General features: G+C 39.3%; 1 protein-coding gene across 16 annotated transcripts in view; it reads right to left on the bottom strand.

The window, feature by feature from the left end:
• Positions 1 to 243: 243 nt before the first annotated feature.
• Positions 244 to 22,106, bottom strand: part of ZMYND11 (zinc finger MYND-type containing 11) — a 121,311-nt gene continuing 99,448 nt past the window's right edge. For 14 of the 16 annotated variants that reach the window (XM_042471998.1, XM_042471994.1, XM_042471995.1 and 11 more), the window contains 11 exons: positions 19,582 to 19,659; positions 18,816 to 18,908; positions 18,324 to 18,411; positions 16,907 to 16,962; positions 16,065 to 16,142; positions 14,514 to 14,632; positions 10,386 to 10,593; positions 7,827 to 7,895; positions 5,520 to 5,792; positions 4,416 to 4,601; positions 244 to 2,990 (listed from right to left, as the gene is read on the bottom strand). In XM_042471998.1, coding sequence (XP_042327932.1) covers positions 2,868 to 2,990; positions 4,416 to 4,601; positions 5,520 to 5,792; positions 7,827 to 7,895; positions 10,386 to 10,593; positions 14,514 to 14,632; positions 16,065 to 16,142; positions 16,907 to 16,962; positions 18,324 to 18,411; positions 18,816 to 18,908; positions 19,582 to 19,659 — 1,371 coding nt within the window. In that variant the 3' untranslated portion in view covers positions 244 to 2,867. The remainder of the gene's footprint in view (positions 2,991 to 4,415; positions 4,602 to 5,519; positions 5,793 to 7,826; positions 7,896 to 10,385; positions 10,594 to 14,513; positions 14,633 to 16,064; positions 16,143 to 16,906; positions 16,963 to 18,323; positions 18,412 to 18,815; positions 18,909 to 19,581; positions 19,660 to 22,106) is intronic. The other 2 variants (XM_042472004.1, XM_042472008.1) reach the window with 2 other exon arrangements.

Below are 22,106 nucleotides of genomic sequence, written 5' to 3'. Positions count from 1 at the left end.
ATTTTATGTGATTTTATCTTATATTTTATATTATGAATATTTTAAAGTGATTTTATATATAGACATTTTAATTGTTTGAATTTTATAACAATTTTAAAGGTTTTATCTATGAGCCGCCTTGGGACCCTCCAGGAAGAAAGGCGGGAAATGCAATGAAATAAATAATAATAATAAATAATATGTTAACAGTGCTCATGAAGTCAATGTTAGTGTGCAAGAGTACACAAAAGAGATAACTGTTGCTGCCTTTTCAAATACATTTATTAACCAATGTTAACACATTTAATGACTCTATATATTGCTAGTCAGAGCAGCTTACAAAATGCCAGAATGCATCATAGAACTGGACAGCCACAATGAGTAAATTACAATGTGCATAGTGGCTAAGCTCAACACTTTAATATAGCTTTATGATTTGCAGGAAAAATATTTTTAAAATCAGGATTCCTAAAACAATGATATTTCCCCTAAAACTTATACAAAACCAGGCCACAATTTTTTTGTTATCCTTTTGTCAATTTTTACAAAAAACACACAGTTTTCACACTGTAGTAACTTGAAAATGTGCAACCGTGTAAACAGAGACAAAAAAAAAAGGTCAAAGGAACACGAATCTTACTTTCATGCAGCTATCAGTTAAATATTAGATATCTTGGAATGATTTTACAATTAAAAAAGTGTTTTCACAAAAACTTGCTTTTATAGGGTTGGACCGAAGGTTTTGTTGTGTTTTTTTAAAAAAACTGTAAAAACAATATTATTTTGTTGTATTTGCAGTAGTGGTGATGGCTTCCTTCACAGCATAGCAAAGAAAGTTATTCAGTTCTCTTAAGATATCAGGTCATTAAGTAATGTTAGTAGATACTCTCACTAATCTAACATCCTTTTCTGGGTACAAAAGCTTGTGTAATGCTTGTATAGAGTTACCCTATTGGTAATACTTGCCCCATACATGTCAGTGGAGGAAACAAATTCACACGTACTTTTAGTTGCCTGTGTAAATATATTTTTCCCACCAAAATGAGCAGGCAATGTGTACTTGTATGAGATCTATGTGCATATTCATGTGTGCAAAGATCTCTTCATTGGGAACGATGTTACCATCTTTCTACTGTGTCCATTTTAAATTCAGACTATGAGGTCTGAATTCTGGAACATCACTTTCAAAACTATCTGGTAGCATCTATTTCATTCTGTAGTATGTTTATCATTTGGGTTGTACTGACAGATCACAAAAGGCTTAATATGAGCTTAATCTTCATACTGACCCTGATAAAATCCAGAGGAAACAGAAAATAAAGAAAGCATTTTCTCTCAGTTCTTCTGTTTCCATTATTTCATTGTGTCTTCGCTTTCAATAAATATCCAAGATCTAAATAAATATTTACAAATTATGCTTCTAACTCAAAAAAATTTGCTAGGTGATTACTGGGCATTGATTGAGTCTAAGACCACTTTTTTTGAAAGAACCCTAAAATGATGAGAAGCTTTAAAAGAAGAAAGTTGGTTAAATAACCTTTACACCTATTATTAAAAAATTGTCTCTGAACATGGATGCAATTTATATATATATACCTATACATAAAATAAACAAAAGAAGGAGGGAAATCAGTTTTCAACTATCGATCCATTCCTATGGGAACGCTTCTTTATCCAGACATTCTGCAAAAGACAGACTTTTTACAAATCACAGCATCTTTAATACAGGAAAATTAACATGCATTATTCTTCATTCTAAGTATAGAGATGGCAATAATCAATATTACAGACATAACTGCTTTTGTGAAACTTAAGTGCTCTGCCCTATCCCCCAAATTAATTTATCACTGAATAAGCAATGTAGATTAAAGATCAATTAAATGACATTTGATATAGTGGGGATTTTGTGGTTGCTACAGGGGGGAGTTTTAAGTGTCTTTTCCTCTTATGTTTTATCCTCACTGCTCCATATATATGACTAAATGCAAATCTGGGTTGTTGGTGTTGTTTTTGGCTTTCTTTTTATAAGCATTCACTTTAGAAGGTTGAAATGTGCAAAAATTTAAATTTAAAATTTAAATATTTTTTTCTTAAGATCTGGCTCAGCAAAAGGCTACCCAGTCCCCTGTGATTCTTAAGCAATAAGATCAAAGCTAATATCTTTGTTATAAAAGCTATATATTGGGGGTGGGGGGTGGAACAAATACAATTGGGGGGGAATTAAGAAAAAAATATGCAGGACTAGTACCTGCTGTGTCAACCCTGTTCCCAAAATTCAATAGGATACCCAGTGGTACAAACCAATAGATAATGCCTTTTAAGAGTAAATTAAGCTGAACAAAACCAGCTCTTACAATTAACAGGTAAGTTTTATGTCCAGGTAGTATGTTTTTCTTTTTCTTCTCTGAACAGTTTTAAACTTCTGATACTCAGATCTTAAAATGTTCCTGTTATTATAGTTCTCTGTCTCTACGAAACCTAAAAACTTTGCTTTCATATATTTTTTTAAATTTGCTGAAAACAATACAAATTTCCCAGGTTAAAACTGACCAAAATGTAATGTGCTCCAACTGAGATTCAAACTGCCTTACTGACAAAAAAAAAAAAAGGGGGGGGGGGGGAGGGGAGGGAGGCAGACAATTTGAGAGGAGCATTAAAACACAAGACAGAAATTTAACTGTGCAAAAAGTTCTTTACAAAAAAGTGTTTTAAAGGCTGGTGCAAAAAAAGAAAAGGAAAAGGGGGAGGAGAAGATACAAAGAACAAACTCTAAATAATTCTGACCCCTTGGAAACAAAACATTAGAAACAAATGAACAAAATGCTCAAAACCTGCTGCGTCTGAGGATCACACAGTCAGGGCAGCCCCTTCGAAGGGCAAGGGAGCTTTCATCTTTTTCGGCGGCAGGTGCGCTTGTGCTCAGCATGCCAGTGTTCCTGCTGACACTTGATGGAGCAATACGAAGTGTTCCAGCAGCAGTGATACATGGCCTCCTCTTCACAGTTGTAGCACTGGGTCATGAAAGGAAAAAAAAAACAGTATGACATTCTAATCACACACACCTTGTCTGCTCTTCTATTGTTTATTATTGCTCTTATGGCTTTCTTCTTCTTGCCCCAGATTCTGCTTCATGCTGCAGGTCTTGAAACAATACCATCTGCTCCATCTCGTGATAATCGGTCAAGATATAGCTTTGTTGTTGCTGTTGAGTACCTTCAAGTCATTTCTGACATATGGGGTCCTAAGGCCATGGGGTTTTCCTGGTAAGAATTGATCAGAGGAGGTTTGCCTTTGAATTCCCTTGAGGCTGAAAGTATGTGACTTGCCCAAAGTCACCCAGTGGGTTTCATGGCCCAGCTGGGAATCAAACGCTGGTCTCCAGAGTTATAGTCCAGCACTCACATCACTACATCATGTTGTCTCTCACAACTTTACAACACATCATTTGAGTACTTGAGCTACTGTATATGTATAAATTGGTACCTTCAAGAACAGAACTCTCTTTAGGGAGGGCATCAGATTTGGATCTAGGGTCTGATCAGTAGTGACTCACTCACACATGTCAGTCTGTAGGTGAAAGACAAGCATGTGTGTGACTATGGAGATTATCAAATAGGGGATGGGAGTGAAGCTCGTCCTTATCCTGTCTGTGACAGCGATTGCGTCACAGACATTCATACATTCATGCTGATCTTGTCATTAAACTGTCAGTGAAATGGAATTGCATTAACACGTTCTTCCAGTAATACATAATGAAGGGCAAGGACGGGACAATTCCACTTCAATGATGGGACAATGACAGGTAAGAACGATGTCATATGAAAGTCACGCGATTGTGGTCAATCATAGTTTAATGATAGGGCATTGACAGGATAAGTGCAATGTCATATGACAATCTTTTTGTGATCGCACTATAAATACAGAGAAAGGACATCCCATCCCCCATCTGATAATCTCCTTAGACAATGTCCATTCACAGGTTGAGGTCAAACCTGTTCCACCCTAATCTGACACAGAAAAGCCTTAGGGGGTACAAGGTTCTGCTATTTAAATATTTTTACTTTGCCTTTCTCTTGATTCACTATTCCTACACACACCAAATGACAGGCAGCATCGAGATTAAACTTTAGAAACAGGAGTTAAGCACAGGAACAAATGCAGCAAAAGAAGCCATGCAGCATAAAAGCAAAAGAAGCAAAGAGCAAATCATTGGTTGTTGGTTGATGTGCTGTAACTGGGCAACTTTTTTCGAGTAAAACTACCAATTGTGAATTTTGTGCACAATAAGTCCCAAACTGTGAATAATATGGTAAGTTCAGGATTCTTCTCATCAGTCTTCTGGACCATTTTTCAAATATTGTGAAATATTCTATCTGTATTATATCAAGGATAGTCATCACATACAAGGTTAGTGATCTGTAACAAGCCCGACTTACCCACTGCTTCTTCTTGGTCTGGGAAATCAGTTGTTTGTGCTGGCTGGCTAGCTTTTTCACTTCTTCTAAAAATTCTTCTTTACACTTCTCTTTTACCTGCTTTGTCTTTCTGTCACACTCAGTCTGCATATTTGCAACAGCTTTGTTTACAGCCTGTCTTTTTTCCTCCTCCATTTCTGTACGCAGCTGGGATAAAATAAGCAGCTGAATGAGCATAATGCTTTTCATTGTCTTCTTCTCAAAATCACAATACAGAATATATTTTTAGAAGTAACAGCCACTTTATCAGTTGATGTCAATTATGGAACTGACCCATACCATTCCCTTAACTCAGGACGCACCCATCTAGATTGAAATGAAGCCTCCAGCTCTCACCTTGCACCTAGGCTTCCATCTGGAGTAACAGGCACTGGCCATGTGGCTCACCATGTGGCTTATAGAGATCAGTCTGAACTAAAACTCAGAAATTTCCTCAGGCTGTGCTGACACTGTGATAAAGGTACAGTTCAGCTGTACTTCAAATGTACAACTGATCTGTGAAAATTGGAAGGCAGGTGGAGATACTACTATACTTTCAGCATTCTGAATGTATCTGCCACTGCGTGCATTGCTCCAGATTAAAATAATTCTAGGTTATGCGTTAGTAGCTGCCCAACAGAATTCTGACCACCACCACCATCATCAATATTATAGCTATACATTCACAGCAATTCAGGAAATTATTTTAGCAGGCATTGAAGTCAGGACATGGTTTCTTATATATTTTGGGGTAGGGGAATGAAGATTTGTCTAAGGTCACATAGCTAAAGCAATATTTAAACCAGAGGTCCTTCTAGCTCAAAGGTTCACCTTGTATGCCAAATCTCTCTAAATGTGGTATTCTTTTCTGTGTCCCCCTCTATAAAGATCAGGCCAACAGGACTCAAGACCCTTGCAGCAGAACCGCAAGTTTCCTGCCAAGTGTTCCAGAGGTGGTCACTTGTACGCAGAACAGTGACCATCTTCTGAAGTGGGGAGAAAAATGATGGTGGTGTAAAATTCAGTGAGTTAGCTCTACTAAGACTTCAAGCCTTTGTGGCCAAACCATTGTTCATAATCAATTACCTTCTCAATAGCTTCTCGCATAACCCTCTCAGTCTCCCGCTTATGATCAGCCTTGATTCTTTCTTTGAAATCACTGAAGATTTTAGTGTATTTGTCATGGCACATATTTTGACATACTCCATCATTATTGGTCTGGGTGCTCCGATGCAGCATTTTTGGAGAACAGGCACTTAACTTCTTGGTCTGTGTTGAGACTGAAACCTTTTCAATAGGCTGAGGCATTGCGGGGATTTCCTGGCTTGAACTCACAGCTTCGGTTTCAGGCTCTGGTTCCTAAAAATAACCAACAAAATTATTGATCATTATGGGCAGTTAAGATGGCCCCAGTCACCTAGGCTTGAGGGATAATGGAATACATTAAAACCATATATAAATTAGGTACAGATATACCCTTGGACTGTCACTTTAAATTAGAATAGTTGAAATACTGTTGGTGAATCCCAAATAGAGAAGACACATTTAATCAATTGTTAAATGGTAACTCAACACTGTAGGAAAATTCCATTGATTCAATAGGTCTATTTTATTTAGGACTAGCAAGAGAATTCATGCCAATACCACAATCTATTATTATAGTAATGAAAGATCATCATGGAAGACTATGCTTTGCAGAGTATGCTTTGATTGAGAGTTCCTGCACGGCAGGAGGTTGGACTGGATGGTCCTTGTGGTCTCTTCCAATTCTATGATTCTATGAGTCTATGATTCTATGCCAGTGGTGTTCAACTGCTGGATAGGATGGGAAGAAAGCCATTGGCTGGAATCCTTTGGGGTAGTTCCAATAAGAGCAGTCACTCTGTTCCAATAAGAACAGAGTCACTCAATCAACAGCTGAACTGTGAATGAACCTGCAGGTAAATTCCATTGATTTAATATGTTTTCTCTAGTCAGAAGTAACAATAGGATTTGAGCTTTTGTATAGAAAAATGCATTAGGTTTCTCAGCTATATTGTGCAGTAATAATAAGGACCATCATCATCATCATCATCCTGCAGAATGGAAAGCTAGGTATCTTTCACTTTGATTGATCGGAATTAATAAACTGCTTGAGGGTTTAGTCAAATGTAGTAATTAGCAGATAATTTATAAATGCATATTACTGTACAACTCATTACATACAAAAACATTTCCAACTTGTTAAAAAATGTTTAGGAGATAAGGAATAAGCTTCTATAGTCTTACTTCTCACTCCCCAATTCCAAAACTAAATTCATTTTCGGGTTAAAATGGGAACCCTGGTTGGACATGGTACAAATATAATGCTGAACCACAATTAAGGCAAAAAAGGGAAGCAAGGAGAGTCACACAAGAGAAGTAAGGAGGAAGTGCATGAGTCCATGGCTATCTTAACAACAGTTTAAAATTACAGTCTGCCCTTCCTTTACCTGGGGGATCCATTTCGGACCTCCCCACATAATGGGAATTTCGCGTATGCTCAAGCCCCATTTAAATTAATGGGGCTTGAGCGGGCACACACACCATTATCCTTTCCGGGGCATGTTCACCCTTCTTCCGGAGTGGCTTTCAGCATATGCTGAAAGCTGTGGGTTTATAGCTAGAATTATATGCACACCTGCCCATAGAATGGATTTCCCCCCTTTCTGGTATCTAAGGCCCAGTACAGACTGCCACTTTGTGGCAGCCTGGGGCAAAATTAGGGCTTGGGAGAGCAGAGTGTCCGCACACTCCACATTCTCCCAGCGCCATTTTGGGCGCACACATACCGATGACGTGCCTTGTGCACACGTACAAATGGGGCAGTGCTCAAGGACGTCACCGTACTGCTTCAGGGTGCTAAAGGCGCCTTGGCAGCAGCATGGAAAGGAGCTGTGTTTCACAGCTCCTTTTTGGAGCGAATTGTTGCCGCACCTGTGCGACGATTGTCGAGGCAACAATCCGGGGCAGAAAGAGGCAGCGTCTTGCTGTCCCTTCCTGCCCATCTGTACCAGAGTTAAGTAACAGACAAAACATTAGTTCCTTTTTACAGTCGGTCCCTAATGAAATGTTAACAAGTTTATCTACATAGGATGTTTAATTTACATAGAGGTGATTTAAAAATATTTTTAAAAATTCAAATTGAAGATGGTAGTCAATACACAAGACAAAGTAAGATTTTCCTATAATGTTGCTCAGTTGTTAAGGCCAAAAAATTCAAATGCACTCTTATAGAAATGGCCATCACTTCTCCAACATTCACATACTCAGTAATAACAAAACATGAAGTGAATGATATGAAAAAATGGATGCCAGTTGTGTTTTATTTCTGCCTTATCAAGTGCATATATCAAATATAATGCTGTTCCTTACTTCCTTTTTGGGTTCCACACTTTGATTACGTCTTCCTTTCTTTGCTCTTGGTTCCTGAGTAACCTTTAGCTAGGGATATTGGTGAAGAAATAATATAGCATTAATCCAAATGCCATAAAATACTAGTCCAGAAATGCCAATAGGTGATGCCTATTTAGTTCCCCCCCCAAAAAAGTGAATAAATGTTAAACAGATTATTTTAAAAATTCAACTAAAAATGCAAATTTCTTTCCAAATACAAAATGGTATAGAATATACTAAATACAATGCCTGACTTCTAAGGCCCTGAGAAGGACAAAATGCTAGCCCAATAAACGTATATGAGCTTTAGGAATGTTAACAGATCTCAGGATGACACCATCTTACCTATTAAAGAACCATACGAGTTGTTAGAGCACCTGCAAAAACCCATGTCTATGCAAACTTCCTCTATCATACTCTCTTGGAAAGAGTAGAAACTACTGACATTTTAAAGACTTACACTCATTCACAGCACCAAGAGTTCAAAAGATCTAAACCACAGAAGACAGACATCTGAATCCCATAAGAGAAAGATTACAAACTAAGAAGTCGGAATAAGAAATTTAAAACCAAAACCAAAAGAGAATGTTCCAACAAACATTTATTGGCCTTTAAAGCAGTATTAACAATGTAGGGTATGTATAATTATCAATAATCCTGAATACAACATTGAGAATGCTGTGACATTCTTGATCAAACTCACTCTACTGATGTGATATAAACATGACCATTCCCTGATTTTTTTTAATCTAAAGACTAGATCACACAAAAAACTGGTTCTTATTTCCTCCATGTGTCCAGCATACTCTGGATATAATGTAAGGCCACATCGGGAAACTTGAATTTACTCTTGCTGTTTACACAGGATTGCTGCTGCTATTTCCATGACTGCAGCAACTTTAAAAATGTGGTCACAATTACTGCAATGGAACAGAGCTTGGAAGTAACGCACTACAAGTAATAATGTTTAAAATATTACTTTGAGAGAGGATCATGAAGACCTTCTCCATATTTCAGCATTAACACTAACACATTAATTTGATGGGTGGGCAGGAAAGTGTGTGGGTAGATATGTACTACTAAAATGCTGCTTTTGGTCACTGGGTTGGCATTACCCCCTACTTTTAAAGGCTTATTTTTTAATGAAAAAAAATCTAAAAGTAATGTGTCTTTAACATATTGCTTGTAAAATAATGAGGAACGTAAGCACAAAGTATTATAAAATTTAAAACAACATTCCAAGGCTCTGAAATAGACACAACTGTCCTTATATAAACAGCAAATTCACATACACTTTAAAAAAATACAATCTGTTGATGGAGAAGCAAGTCTGAACACCATTATTCATCAGCAGTGCAATATATTCACTGCAGTATTAGCATGTAAGTAGAGAATCTGGCAACATGTCATGACAAATAGATGAGGATAGCTTTCTGTATGAAAAAAAAGTTTCTAGTCCTTGGTGAAATTCCAGAAAAAAGCAGTGGAATGAGGTAGGAGCAAAAGAAAGGGGTGAAATGATACAGGAGCTGAAACGGCCAGAACAACTGTTCTTTTTTCTTTCCTTTACAATGGGATGATGGTGATAGTCTTCCAGTAGTATCTGGAAGACACGGGAATAACAGTGCAGTTCCTGGAACAGGTGTATGGGTGAAAAATAGCCTCCATTCCTTCCACAATTGTCCAGCCCTGCTTTAGATGTACTATTTTGAAACTTGTGGCCTCAATATCTCTACGCGTTTTTCTTTCCATTTCTTGCTCAGACTGTTCAAATTCTTTGAAAATTAGGATCTCAGAAACAGTATGGCATACCAAAAAACTAGCAAAGACTTGCCAAATTTTAAATTTATCTTTGTATATTCTGACTACAAAGTATGCACAAAATCTCTTGCAGAATTTGTCTATTTACTCCAAATGGAAATAAATACAGTTGGCCCTCCACATTTGCAGCTTTGACTTTTGCGGCTTTGATTATTTGCAGTTTTGATTAATATATTCACTCTAGTGTGGAGAGATCTAGTAGCACCTTTGAGACTAACTGAAAGAAAGAATAACTTTCTTTCTGTTAGTCTCAAAGGTGCTACAAGATCTCTCTACATACTGATTCTACAGACTAACATGGCTACATTTTGATAGTCTTTCTAGGAATCTCTAGGTCCTCTAGCTCAACTCTGCCAGAAGTTGACCATAGAATTGTGCTGGAGAACCTGGGCATTCCTAGAGAAAACACTTCTCTAGGCATTTGTAGGCCCTCCAGCATTATTCAATGTTCAACCTATGGCAAGTGTTGACCACAAAGTTGCACTGGAGGACCTGGAGATTCAAAGAGAGGTGTTCTCTCAGGTAAAAAGAATAGGGTTTTTTTATTTGAGGTTTTTCCACATTCATGGGGGGCCTTCTCCCCTAACCCCAGAAAATGTGGAGGGACCACTGTACAGCTCTGACAGTAAGAAGGTAGAACTAATTACAAGCTTGGGTATCTGTAAGACCATTGCAAGTCAGCCTTACCAGAAAGCCTGACTATCTAGGAGAATTTACCTGATCATTGCTAGTGGAAGAGATGCTGGACTCTGCTTCTTCCTCTCCTTTATCCTCATTCTTTGATTTCCAGAATCTGCCATCCCGGAGGAAACGCTGGTGCAATTCTAGCTCATCACACGCTTTTTTCCAACCCATGCTGCGTTTTACATGCAGTCTGTGTATATTAACTGTGATATCTTGAATGTTTTCTGAAGGAATCCAGGCCCTGTACCATATAAATTAAAGGACTTGCAATTAAAATGTAAGTGGGTGTTACGTATACCTAGATATTGTAATAGCTAGACCTGTTTTATTTATAAACATAGCAAAAGATGCTTTTCTGCATTCCCACATGTGCAGTTTTGATATCCTCTCAGCTTTGGTCCTTGCAGCCTTGCAACATTCTCAAGCAGTGCGTGTAACTGATTCAAGTGTTCAGGTGGGAGCAATGCTGTCCCCTCCTCTGAATAACTGTAGTAGTATTGGGAGCTGTTTCCTTGTTCTACCATACCTTGTCATATGCCAAGCTAAAGAAAAAGTAATTGCCCAGCCCACAAGGTTGAACTGGTCAGAAAGCCATGTGCGATCGCAATGCAGGGATCTGGCAGGAGAGACCACAGTTGAGTAATACACAACATGCTTCCCATGTAAACATTTCTTAGGTTCAATCCTTGGTCATTCCAGATTTTAAAAAAATTCTGGCACAGAAACTGATTCACAGTGGTTTATTTATTGATTTATTTAAAGTATTTTCATATCACCTCCCAGTCCACAAGGGCTCTTGAGGGGATAAACAAAAAACAAAAACAAATGAACAAAAAACCCTAATTAAAACCAATGAAAACAGCACAAAGGAAAACATATTAAAATACTCTTTTAAAACTCCTAGAAGCAGTTTAAAAACAATCACAGAATCCAGTTTTGAGATAGTTAAAACTGCAATTTTAAACAGTGAATGCCATGTCGAAAAGCATTGTTTTGCCTACTGGAAGTTTAAAAGAGATAAGGCAGCCTAACTTACATGGGTAGAGAATTCCACTGCTTAACACTGCTACAGAGAAAGCCAGTTACATTTACCCATCAAGCTAACTTCATGCGATGTTAGGACATCTCAACAGGGCCTCCTCTGAAGATCTTAATTTTCTGGCAGGTCCATATTGGATGAGGTGGTCTTTCGGATATCTAATCATTATCAGTTTCGGCTGATATGCCAGCTGCGCACTTTCCTGGAAGTGAGGGACCTAGAAACTATGGTGCACGTGCTGGTAACCTATTGTCTCAGTTTCTGTAATGAATTCTACATGGGGCTACCCTTGTGCTTAGTCCAGAAACTTCAGTTAGTGCGGAACATGGCAGCCAGGTTGATCTCAGGTACAACTAGAAGAGACCACATTACACCGATTCTAAGATCACTTCACTGGCTGCCCATCAGTTTCCAGGACCAGTACAAGGTGTTGGTTATCACCTTCAAAGCCTTAAATGGCTTGAGTCCAACCTATCTTTGGGACCAGCTCCTTCCATATAATCCACCCCACACACTCAGGTCCTCTGGGAGTAGGGTTGCCATAATTGTCCACTAAAACCCGGGACAAAATCTATACCAAACTGAAGGACAACTGCAGGTTGTCCCCCATTTTTCATAAATGTCCTACATTTTGGGCTGAGTTTTGTCCTGCAGTTGTCCTACAATTTGGTCTAGATTTTGTTCCACATTTTTTTCTGGGTTTTTAGTGGACACCCTATCTGGGAGGAACTTGCTGCAACCTATAAAAACTAGATTGTCTGCAACCTCCCAGAGGACCTTTTTGGCAACTGGATTATGGAATGGCCTGCCGGAGGAGATCCGTCACATTACTACCTTAAACAGCTTTTAAAAAGCTGTTAAGATGGATCTCTCCCAGCAGGCCTTCCCTGAAAAGCTACCCGGCCACCAAAACCCCCCCGCCTAATTTGTTTATCCCCAATTCTCCAGTTGCTACTGTTGATCTGCTTTGTCTATTATTTTAAGTTATGTTTTACACTGTAAGCTGTTTAATCATATTTTAGGGAGGGTGGGATTGTGGGATATGGGAAGGTATGTTTTAATTTGTAAGCCGCCCTGGTTGTGTTGCACAGAGGGCCAGGATAATAATAATAATAATAATAATAATAATAATAATAATAATAATGGCTTGCAGGTCAACACTGGCACCGGCACCTTGAACTGAGCTGGAAGCCAGTGCAATTCATGCAGAACTGGTGTTATATGGTCTTTAAAATGCATACTTGATACCAACCTGGCCGCTGCATTTTGGACTAGCTGTAGCTTCCGAACCCTCCTATAAAGCACATTACAGATGTTTAAGTGAGAGGCAACCAAGGCATGAACCACTGTGGCCAGATCTGCCTTCCATAAGAAATGGTGCAGCTGACACACCAGATGAAGCTGGGCAAAGGCATTCCTGAATGGCCACTGCAGCAACCTGTAGAAGCAGCGCTGGGTTCAAGAGCACCCCTAAGCTAAGAACCTGATCTTTCAGAAGAGAGCAATCCCATCAAGAACAGGCTGTGATCCCAATCCCACGTTGTTTTTCCTAATAAACAACAGCACTTCCATCTTGTCTGGATTACGCCTCAGTCTAGTCATCTGCATCCAGTCCTTTACACTGTCTGGGACAAACACTGGATTTAGGCCTATGGTTTCAAACCATGGTTGCAATCCTAGTTTGCAGAGATAGTTTATACTATACACCTGTGTACCCTTTTACACCATCATAAAGCTTTGTTATATCCAGGTAAGGGATTTTTTGGAGCATGTGCCATGGTGGCAGGAGGACAGAACTGGAAACTGCTAACCCATATACCTGTGTAGCTATGCCAGTGAAAAGGACCAGGATTAATCTTTTTGGAAAAGCAGTATATAAATAAAATTTATTATTATTGTTGTTGTTTCCCGGTCTGTGATACCACAGCAAATTGCAGTTTAACAATTCAGCCTGGTATTCAACTATGTAATGAAGGAGAGGAGAGAACATACATCCGCACAAGCACATTTCCCATTTAATTTTTGTTTTATAATGAATGGATCAATTCATTTTCAGATACATTTCCCCCTACACTTCTTAAGTATAGTTATTTGACACTTGGTCCAAATCTTTAGCATGAAATATAAGTGTACATGATGTGTTGTCTATGGCGCGTTACAGACCACCCATTTGGGGTGGCCTGTAACCAGCCCTTTCCCCGCCGGATTGGGGCCTCAGCTGCCACAATGGCAGCCTCCGAGGCCCCGATCTGCCGCTTTCCAGGCCGTGGGGAAGCTGCAAAAGGCCGCTTACCCGTGGCCTGGAAAGGGGTGTCCTTGGGGCCTCAAGCCCCAAGGACACCCAGTGGCAGCGGGGAGAAGGCTGCGCCCAGCGACACAAAGCTGGAAGGAGCTCCAAAACGGAGCTCCTTCCGGGGCCGCAGAAAGGGCGCGGTGCCCTCGCGCAGCCCCACTACGTCACAACTGCGCCGCCCTGTTTAGAGGCGGCGTGGTCGTGATGTAGTCATGGCGGCGCCCGTGTGCATAGGGTGCCGCCATTTTGTACGGACTCGGTCCGTACTAGGGTTAGGGGCGTCAAGAAGTGACGCCCCTTCCTAACCCTAGTACGCACCCAGTCCGTACTTTTATGCCTGTTTGTAATGGGCCTATGTTTCCTCTCTATGCACTGTTTCTGGGCATTTCTCTTCCCTTTCTTTGCCTCTTAACATTAAACCCCTTGTGATTTACAATGAAAGATGTTACATATTACATTATTAATATGACTGTGATACAGTTCCTTAGATGAGGATAACTTTATTTGTATAAATAAAAATTCTCAGCAATGTAAGTTTGCACATGCTTAATATGTCCGACAACTATAAGTACAGTTCTTTTAATCACACCTCTCTATGGGTAAATGACTCAGGCAGACCTTTCTCATTCTTTTATCTAAAAGACATTATCAAACAATCCCCATGGCACTTCTGAAAGTGGAATCTCTCATGGATCCCTTCTCAGTCTCTAATGTATTTTCTAAAACCACATAAATGGTGAAAACATTATGTCCCACAAGGTCTGTGGTCAATTCACCTAGGACTAAGGTAATGAAGTATACTTATCCAAAGCCACATATATGACAATACCTTTGGTGGTGATGGCCAAAAAAGCGAACGTCAACCTGATTGTCCTCCTTCTGCATGACTTTGGCAGGCCAAAATCCAAAACCTTTCATTTTAGCCCAAACCAGTTCGTGATTGGGTATCTGAAAATTAGAGAGTTTCTCAGAATTACAGAATTACTTTTGGTGTTGGCAATCCAAAGTATTACTGTATATACTCATGTATAAGTCTAAAAATTTTAGTCAAAATTTTGACCCCAAAAAGTTGGGTCAACTTATCTATGGATCAATGTAAGTACTACATTGTGCCCTCCCCTTACGCTGGGATCCATTTTGGATCCCTCCACATAAAGGGAAATCAGCCTATGCTAAAGCCCCATAGGAAATAATGGGGCTTGTGCCCATGGTGTGTGGTGGCACTGCAACGCACGCATGCGCCACAGGCGCACACACCCCATTAATTCTTCCGGGGCACGCAACGGGCTCTTCCAGCACGACTTTCAGCGTATGCTGAAAGCTGTGTATGGCGCGCTGCGTAAAATGTGGGCGTGCTTTGTATTTTAAACCTTTTACTTCTCTGTCTAGAGTGGCAAAAGGTAAGAGCTTAGTTCATCCTGGAACACCCAAAAGAAGAACCAACCCCCTCTACTCTTTCCACCATGATGCTGCTTCTGGCCTTTTTGAATGTCTGAGTGGGAAAATGTGGTGGCACCTCTTTGATTCTTCACCTAAAAAAAGTGCCAAGAGGAATCAGGCTTAGAAAGCTCTTAATAAAACATTTCTGTATGAAGATAGTAAACTTCAACCCTTACATACTTTGTTACACACCCTTACGTTTTATCCTCAACGTATCCTCAAGTAATATCAAAATCCATAATTTTGGCCCCAAAACTTGCCCTCGACTTATACATGAGGTCGCCTTATAGTTGGGTATATACGGTACATTCAACTACACAATCAGATGAAACTTATATAGGATAATGTTTGGCTATGACTTATATACAGAAATTATAAGAATCCTAATACTAAACAGTATGACCAGTGCAACAGTAGTGTTGCATTTTAGGATACTGTGCTGGCACAGTATTATTTATACTCTATCACTTATGTGCAGGCACAGCAAGTCTGAGGGCTGGGGGTGGGTTAGTGTGAAATAAAGAACTTAAGTTTGTTAGTGTATATATAAGTAGAGTATTCTTTATTACCAGCAGAGATTTTGGATGTACCTATGGCACAAGTCTTTCTGTATCCTGCTCTTTTCAATATAGCAAATGTTTCATGTGCATTTAGGAGCCTCTGCAGGGGTACCAGATCAGAGTCAGAATTGAGAAATGTGCATAAAACTAGCATATCTGAATGCTGAACATCCAATGTTTGCTCCCAGCTTCTAGTATTTAGAAACATGTGCCTTCGGTACATGGAGATTTCACTTAGCAATGATAGTAGATAACCACTGACAGACCTATCCTCTGTGAATCTGACCTTTTTCAAACAACCTCTAAGCTACAGGCCATCACCATATCTTGAAGTACTGAATATCATATCTTAACTGATTTATGCGAACAAGCAAACTTACACAAGGATAGCAGAACCAATTGTCAGGACGTGCATTTGATAAATAAAAACAGTTCTTGCAAAGCTGAAGTTCATCCAGCTATAAAAAGAAACATGTGTCAGATGATATATTTTATTCTCTGTAACACTGAAAAGTATTATTCTTGCAACTTTAAAATGCTAAGACATATGAATAGGGTTTTCAGGCTTGCTTCTGTCTTTGCAGAATCATACTGATAAAACAAACTAAGCAACAGATTGATCTTAGAACACTTACACTTAATTCAAATAAATATTTTAACAATACAAAATAATAAACAACAGAATTCCCAAACTCCTATAACTTGACAATGGAAACAAATATGACAACTTTCACCATTATCCTTTACATATCTTGGTTTTCCATTTAAGAATGTGGTTTCAAGTTTTGAATCTGATAATAACAAACAATTCTGATTTAAATTGGTGCATGCAGCACGTGAAAGCTAAAACTCCATGCCTGATTTTTGTTCTTTTCAATAACTAATCAGCTTCCTCTTTCAAATGGAATTCAAATCTGGCCCAAAATAATTTTCATTTTTTGTTGTTTGCAGAATTTTTAAAACATAGCAATATCAACAAATGAAAGCATGATTTGGAGTCAACAGTTATCCAGATTGCATTTACACAAAATACTATTCAAGCTTAAAATATTCTGAAAATACACAAGAGCATCTTACATGAGGCTATTAATAGTCATACAGAGCTGCACAATATTTTCCATAATTCCAGGACAACTTACAAGACAAATGAAACCAGTGGAAAGTGATATGTAGTTATGTCAGACAATATTGCCCAGCAAGTAAATTGCTGGGTATTGCTTACCTCGTGGCAGGTATCTTTGTAAAGCATCCTGGCTATATCAGCTTGCTCGCTGTCCGCTGAAAAGAAAACACACAACTAAGTATTTTCAAATGTTCACACATCAACAGTAAGTAACTGCTTCTTAATTTGAAATACTAAAAAACAACATAGGATTTATGGTATACTGTAGTTGGATATATTTAAAATGACTACTTAGTGAGTTCTACTCTATTGCCTCAGTGCTACTCAACACTGCTTGGGCTAACTGCACCTGCCATGGCTAGTATGTTTATTATGAAAGGCATGTTCCTAAATGTGCAATGTATTTACATATAATTAGGGTTTCTGGGTGTGTGCCAAAAGTGCTTTAGGCCTCTGCATTGTGTCCTTTTATTCTGGGAAACACAACATACAGGCACAGCAAACATGACTGCCATGCAGAGTGGTAGCAGCATTGGTGAGCAAAGGGTATTTGTCTTCCCCTTCAACTATTATGCAGTTTGGCTTGCTAGAGTGATCTAGAGCTATCAGCTAGCTCTGAAAACATTTGAACATAGCACACCTGCTTTCTCAGTAAGTGACACACTGTAATTTGGATTTAGCAGGATAATCTGTGGAGGAGTTGGCAGGTATCTTGATTCAGCCTACAAGGGATTTTGGGGGGAGGGAAATTGCTTTGATCTCTATGGCTGTAGTCAGAATTAACTCATTCTACATACATACTGTTGAGAGACAAACCAACAAGGAGGCAACACAACAAAAGCATAAAGTAACTAGTTCAGATTTATAACTAGGACTAAGGTGGAAAAAATTATTATTTCAATTCCCATGTGTATTGCTCTTTTAGCAAGGTAGAAATTATTGGAAAATAAGAAACTTACTCTAAAATTCAAGAGTTTTGCAGCTGCTTGAGGTCTTGGAACTGTAAAGTTCTGTTGCAAACCCTAACAGTGCATGCCTGGAGGTGTTTAGAAGCTGAAAGAGCAATGAAGTCCTCTTCCATCCAACTCATCCCATAGGCTTGGGAAGCTTGCAAAGGACACATCAAGGGAGGCCAAATGGCGACTGAATTCTGGATCAGATTGACTGGGGAGACTGAAAAAGCTGGGCCATTTTGAACTCTCAAGCTCCTCAAGGCTGACAGTGGGCATTCCTCAGCTATGTCATCATGAGTTAGTTAGATCTGGAACTTTCTCTCCACCCCAAAACCCAGGCAGCTTCTTCCCGCCTCTCTCTTCAGGACCTTCTTGGAAATGTCATTGTCCAGTGAAATTGAAAGTTTTGAAGGGGTTACTGAGAACAGGCAGGAACAAGCAACTGTATGGATGCTTTTCATAATACATTTCATTTCAGAACCCATGCTGCTTTAAGTCCTTTAAAGATGTGTGCTTACTTAAGACCCTGTTGAACACATTAACTCTAAACTATCCCCACTTACCTCCATAAAATATCACTGTGTTGTGTAGAAGAAGCTGAGCATCCGCTTTGAATTCCTCATAACTCCTGTACTTTCCTTCATTTACTTTCTAAACAGATTTTAAGAGTCATAAAGACAAGCATTAGAGTTGCCAATTAATCACATATAGGCTTATGTATCAATCAGTTCTGCATTACAAAAAGTAATTACATACAGCACGATGAAGAACTGGATTTGGGATCAGCTTCAGTCTCTAGCTGATCCAGTTATAAGATGCATTGTAGTACATAGTATTATAGTACTACTGTCTGGGATAGGTCTCTCTGATAACCTAACAATTCCTTCTAAAGTGTTGCTGGTACAAGATGTCTAAGCAAAGACCACAATTCCCCTGGATTGGGACTGCTCTGAGGGAAATTGAGGACTGCAAGCATTCACATGCATACTTCTCTACCCCATTTCCATTATTCTTTTCAAATGGTAGAAAATAATGGCAAGCTATAAGCAACTTACCTCTTGTATAGTTGGAACATCAACAGCTGTGTGCACCAGTCTACGATACATTGGGTGTTTGTTGTCTTTGCCTTTTTTGTTTAAATCAATAGCCTAAAGGCAACACAAAACAACATCTTCATTGGAAAAAGAATGGTAAAAGCATTCAAATCAAACCCAAATCCTGAAATTGAGTACAATTATAAATTCATGCAACTTCTTATTTCAGCACATGTCAGGAGGATCAGCAACTGAGGAATGCTCCTGAAATAGACAGGATATAAAAAAATATAGCTTTGCATGGAAAATTACATGTATAGAAGACTGGATCAGAGTCATGGCCATCTGTTAGACATGAAGTACATGTGAACTACCTTCAGCAGTTATCAAGAATGTACTCTTCTCATATAGCAATATTCAAACCATAACACCTTGCCAAAGGTAATGTAATGGATGGAAGAGGCCTTTTCAACACCTATTCTAGATAGGTTGTCAGAATGTAACCAATATGCTTCTCCTGTACATTTTTGCTTCTGAATTAATAGTTGACACAGTAGCACTTTTGACACATGCTTTTCATGAAGTCATTTCATCCTCATCCTTGGTGAGGAGAACTCCAGCTCAGAAATTGGAGAAGTAGAGGAAAGAACAACCAAATGGAGGAAAGGAGTAGCCAGGGAAGACACCACTGTCTCGTTTCCTAATTCAGCACTGAGCTTAAAGTACTTGGAAAATACCATTACCTTTTGTTATAAAGAACAATTATATATGATGCTTTAAAACTTACTCGTTCTTTCATACGGGAGACAATGAAACGCAAATAAGTGCTCATCTCTTGCTTGCTTGTGTTTTTCTTCTTAATGCTCTAGAAGGGAAAAGAACCAGCATTTTAATTCCAGATTTCTGTCCTTTAGTGAATGCATGGAAACTTTACCATACCAAGTTGTTAAAAATTCTGGTGATAATATTTTATGCATTAAATTAGTCTGAGCAACCTTCTAATGTTTTCTTGGAGATTGTGAAAGAGTACCATCATAGTTTGAAAATAAGTTAAAGAGCTGTTGGCTCTAACCAGGTGACAAAACTGGATTAGGACTTTCACCTTTACTGAACTGGTATTTAAATACAGGTCTGTCAGATACTGCTGCTCCAACATTCTATGTGTTAGTGTACACTGATAAGCACATGATGCACCTAGGACAAACAATGCTGCACATATGATAACATCAGGACTCTCTCATTCTGAAGTCATTTGGAGAGTCTAAGATCTAAGGCATGTCTATATGGGCCATTTACATTAGATTCCCCATGCCCTTGTCACCCTGTCCACAAGAGGCAGGGCCAAAGGTCTGATTCAAGTGCAGCCTTTCTTCATGTGGGAAGGCCAGTTCTACACTGAATCTGGGCCATCCCAGCCTTAATTTGGTTTTTAAAAACTAATCATTTGCTTTGGAACATTCAGAAAAATCCACAACACTCCAGACTGATGCTGAACAGCTCTCTATATACTGGCCACCTGAAAACACTGTGCCACTTGAAACCGCTGCCAATGGCACAAGTCTGAGGTCACACTGAAGTGCCCAGCACTTGACTGATGCTGGGTGTCTCATTTTCGACCTCAGAGAGTGTGACTTGTGACAGTGGAGGCAGGCAGTACAGGTGAATGGGTGTGTAGACAGCCATCTGGCATCACTCCAAAATACCTAGGTAACAGGGAGAATTAAGCTATGCAGGAATGTAGCTAGGATTTTAGGAAGGGGGGGTTCCAGACTAAGTGCCACCATTATAATGGGGCTTGAGTGCGGCGGCGCAGCAGCACACACCATTCATTTTTCTAATGGAAGGGGGAGGTCAGGACCCCAAGAACCCCCCCCCCCCCCCCGCCGGCTACGTCCCTGAGCTATGGGTGAAAAATACCCCAGGAGCAGCCTGGAGTATTCTGACCAGTCTAGTCCTGACCCTACAGGTTGCAAGTGGGGAGAATTGTCCCTGTTCCATTTTCACTAGATACTGGCCAATATTCTTCAGGCGTGTAGCCCTGGGGCAAGTTACAGCCAGGAGAGCAACTTACTGGACCACAAAGTTAGCATTCAGAGCAGGGATAAGTAATCTCTCCAAGCCTGGGCAGGCTAGCATGGAATGCCAAAGGAAGTCCATTTCTTGTTTTGAAAACAGCTATTTTTAAAAAAATGTTAAACCATACAGGCATGGCCTAGCAATGTAATTAAAAAGTGAGTTGTATATTTCAATTTGATAATAAATTTCTCCATCATAAAGAAATTATATCCTTTTCAGTTGCTATAGCTAGATTAATCATTGCCAGAAACTGGAAAACAGGTCATCTGTCCATGGATCAATGGTGGACGAAGTTCTGGGAAGGATGGTTAATGGAGAAGCTTGCAGATGATGCTAGGAGAACCTCTGAGGCAAGGAACTGCAACCAGTTCAAAGAAAAGTGATTACCTCTTACAGAATATATTAACTCCAATTCTCATGCTCATGTTCCACCACAGCGCCACAGCAGATTTTGGTTTGGAGTTTTGAATGAGACCTCAGTTTTGTAAATCTGTATTTTAGCTTGTGTTTTTAAAGTAGAATGGTGATGTAATTGTGTTTTACTTTTTGTAAACAATAAAATAAAAAATGAGTTGTAGAGGCTTCTGGGAAAGACAACCCACCCTATATTATCATCATCATCATTATTAATATTGCAGGGGGCAGAAAAAGAGCATTCCAGAACTATCTGCAAGGGGCTGGGTGACATCTAGGAAACAGCCTTGTGCCTCTGAGCCACATTTTGTCCCATGATTTAGAGGAAAACCCTTGACATCAGTGGAAAAGACAAGAGACTGGGACAGCATGAAACATCAGTTCTATCATGGTGGTGTAAGAAGGGGTCAACAGACCCTGACAGTAGAATTGAGGCAGCAAGGGATCGTCTTGTACATATTTTTCTAGTGAACAGATATGATTAAGGTTTGCCATGACAGTAGTTTTCTAACATTCCTGTTAATCAGGGATGTAAAATGCTGGTGTAGAAATATGTGTATACAGTCATCCCTTCTTATACACGGATTTTTTTATACACAGATTTAAGCATACACGGTTTGAAAATGTTCCAAAAAAGTATAAATTTACCTTGATTTTCAATTTTTTTATAAGGGACACCATTTTGCTAAGTCATTATAGTTAATGGGACTTGAGCATACACGGATTTTGTTATACATGGGGGATCTTGGAACCAAACCACAGCGTATAACAAGGGTCCACTGTATGCCTATGGGAGGATATATTGATAGACACAGAAAAAAC

Source organism: Sceloporus undulatus, chromosome 6 (genome assembly GCF_019175285.1).
Source record: "Sceloporus undulatus isolate JIND9_A2432 ecotype Alabama chromosome 6, SceUnd_v1.1, whole genome shotgun sequence".
Lineage (NCBI taxonomy): Eukaryota > Metazoa > Chordata > Lepidosauria > Squamata > Phrynosomatidae > Sceloporus > Sceloporus undulatus.
Note: the sequence above shows the minus strand (reverse complement) of the source record. Positions and strands in the feature narration are given on the sequence as shown.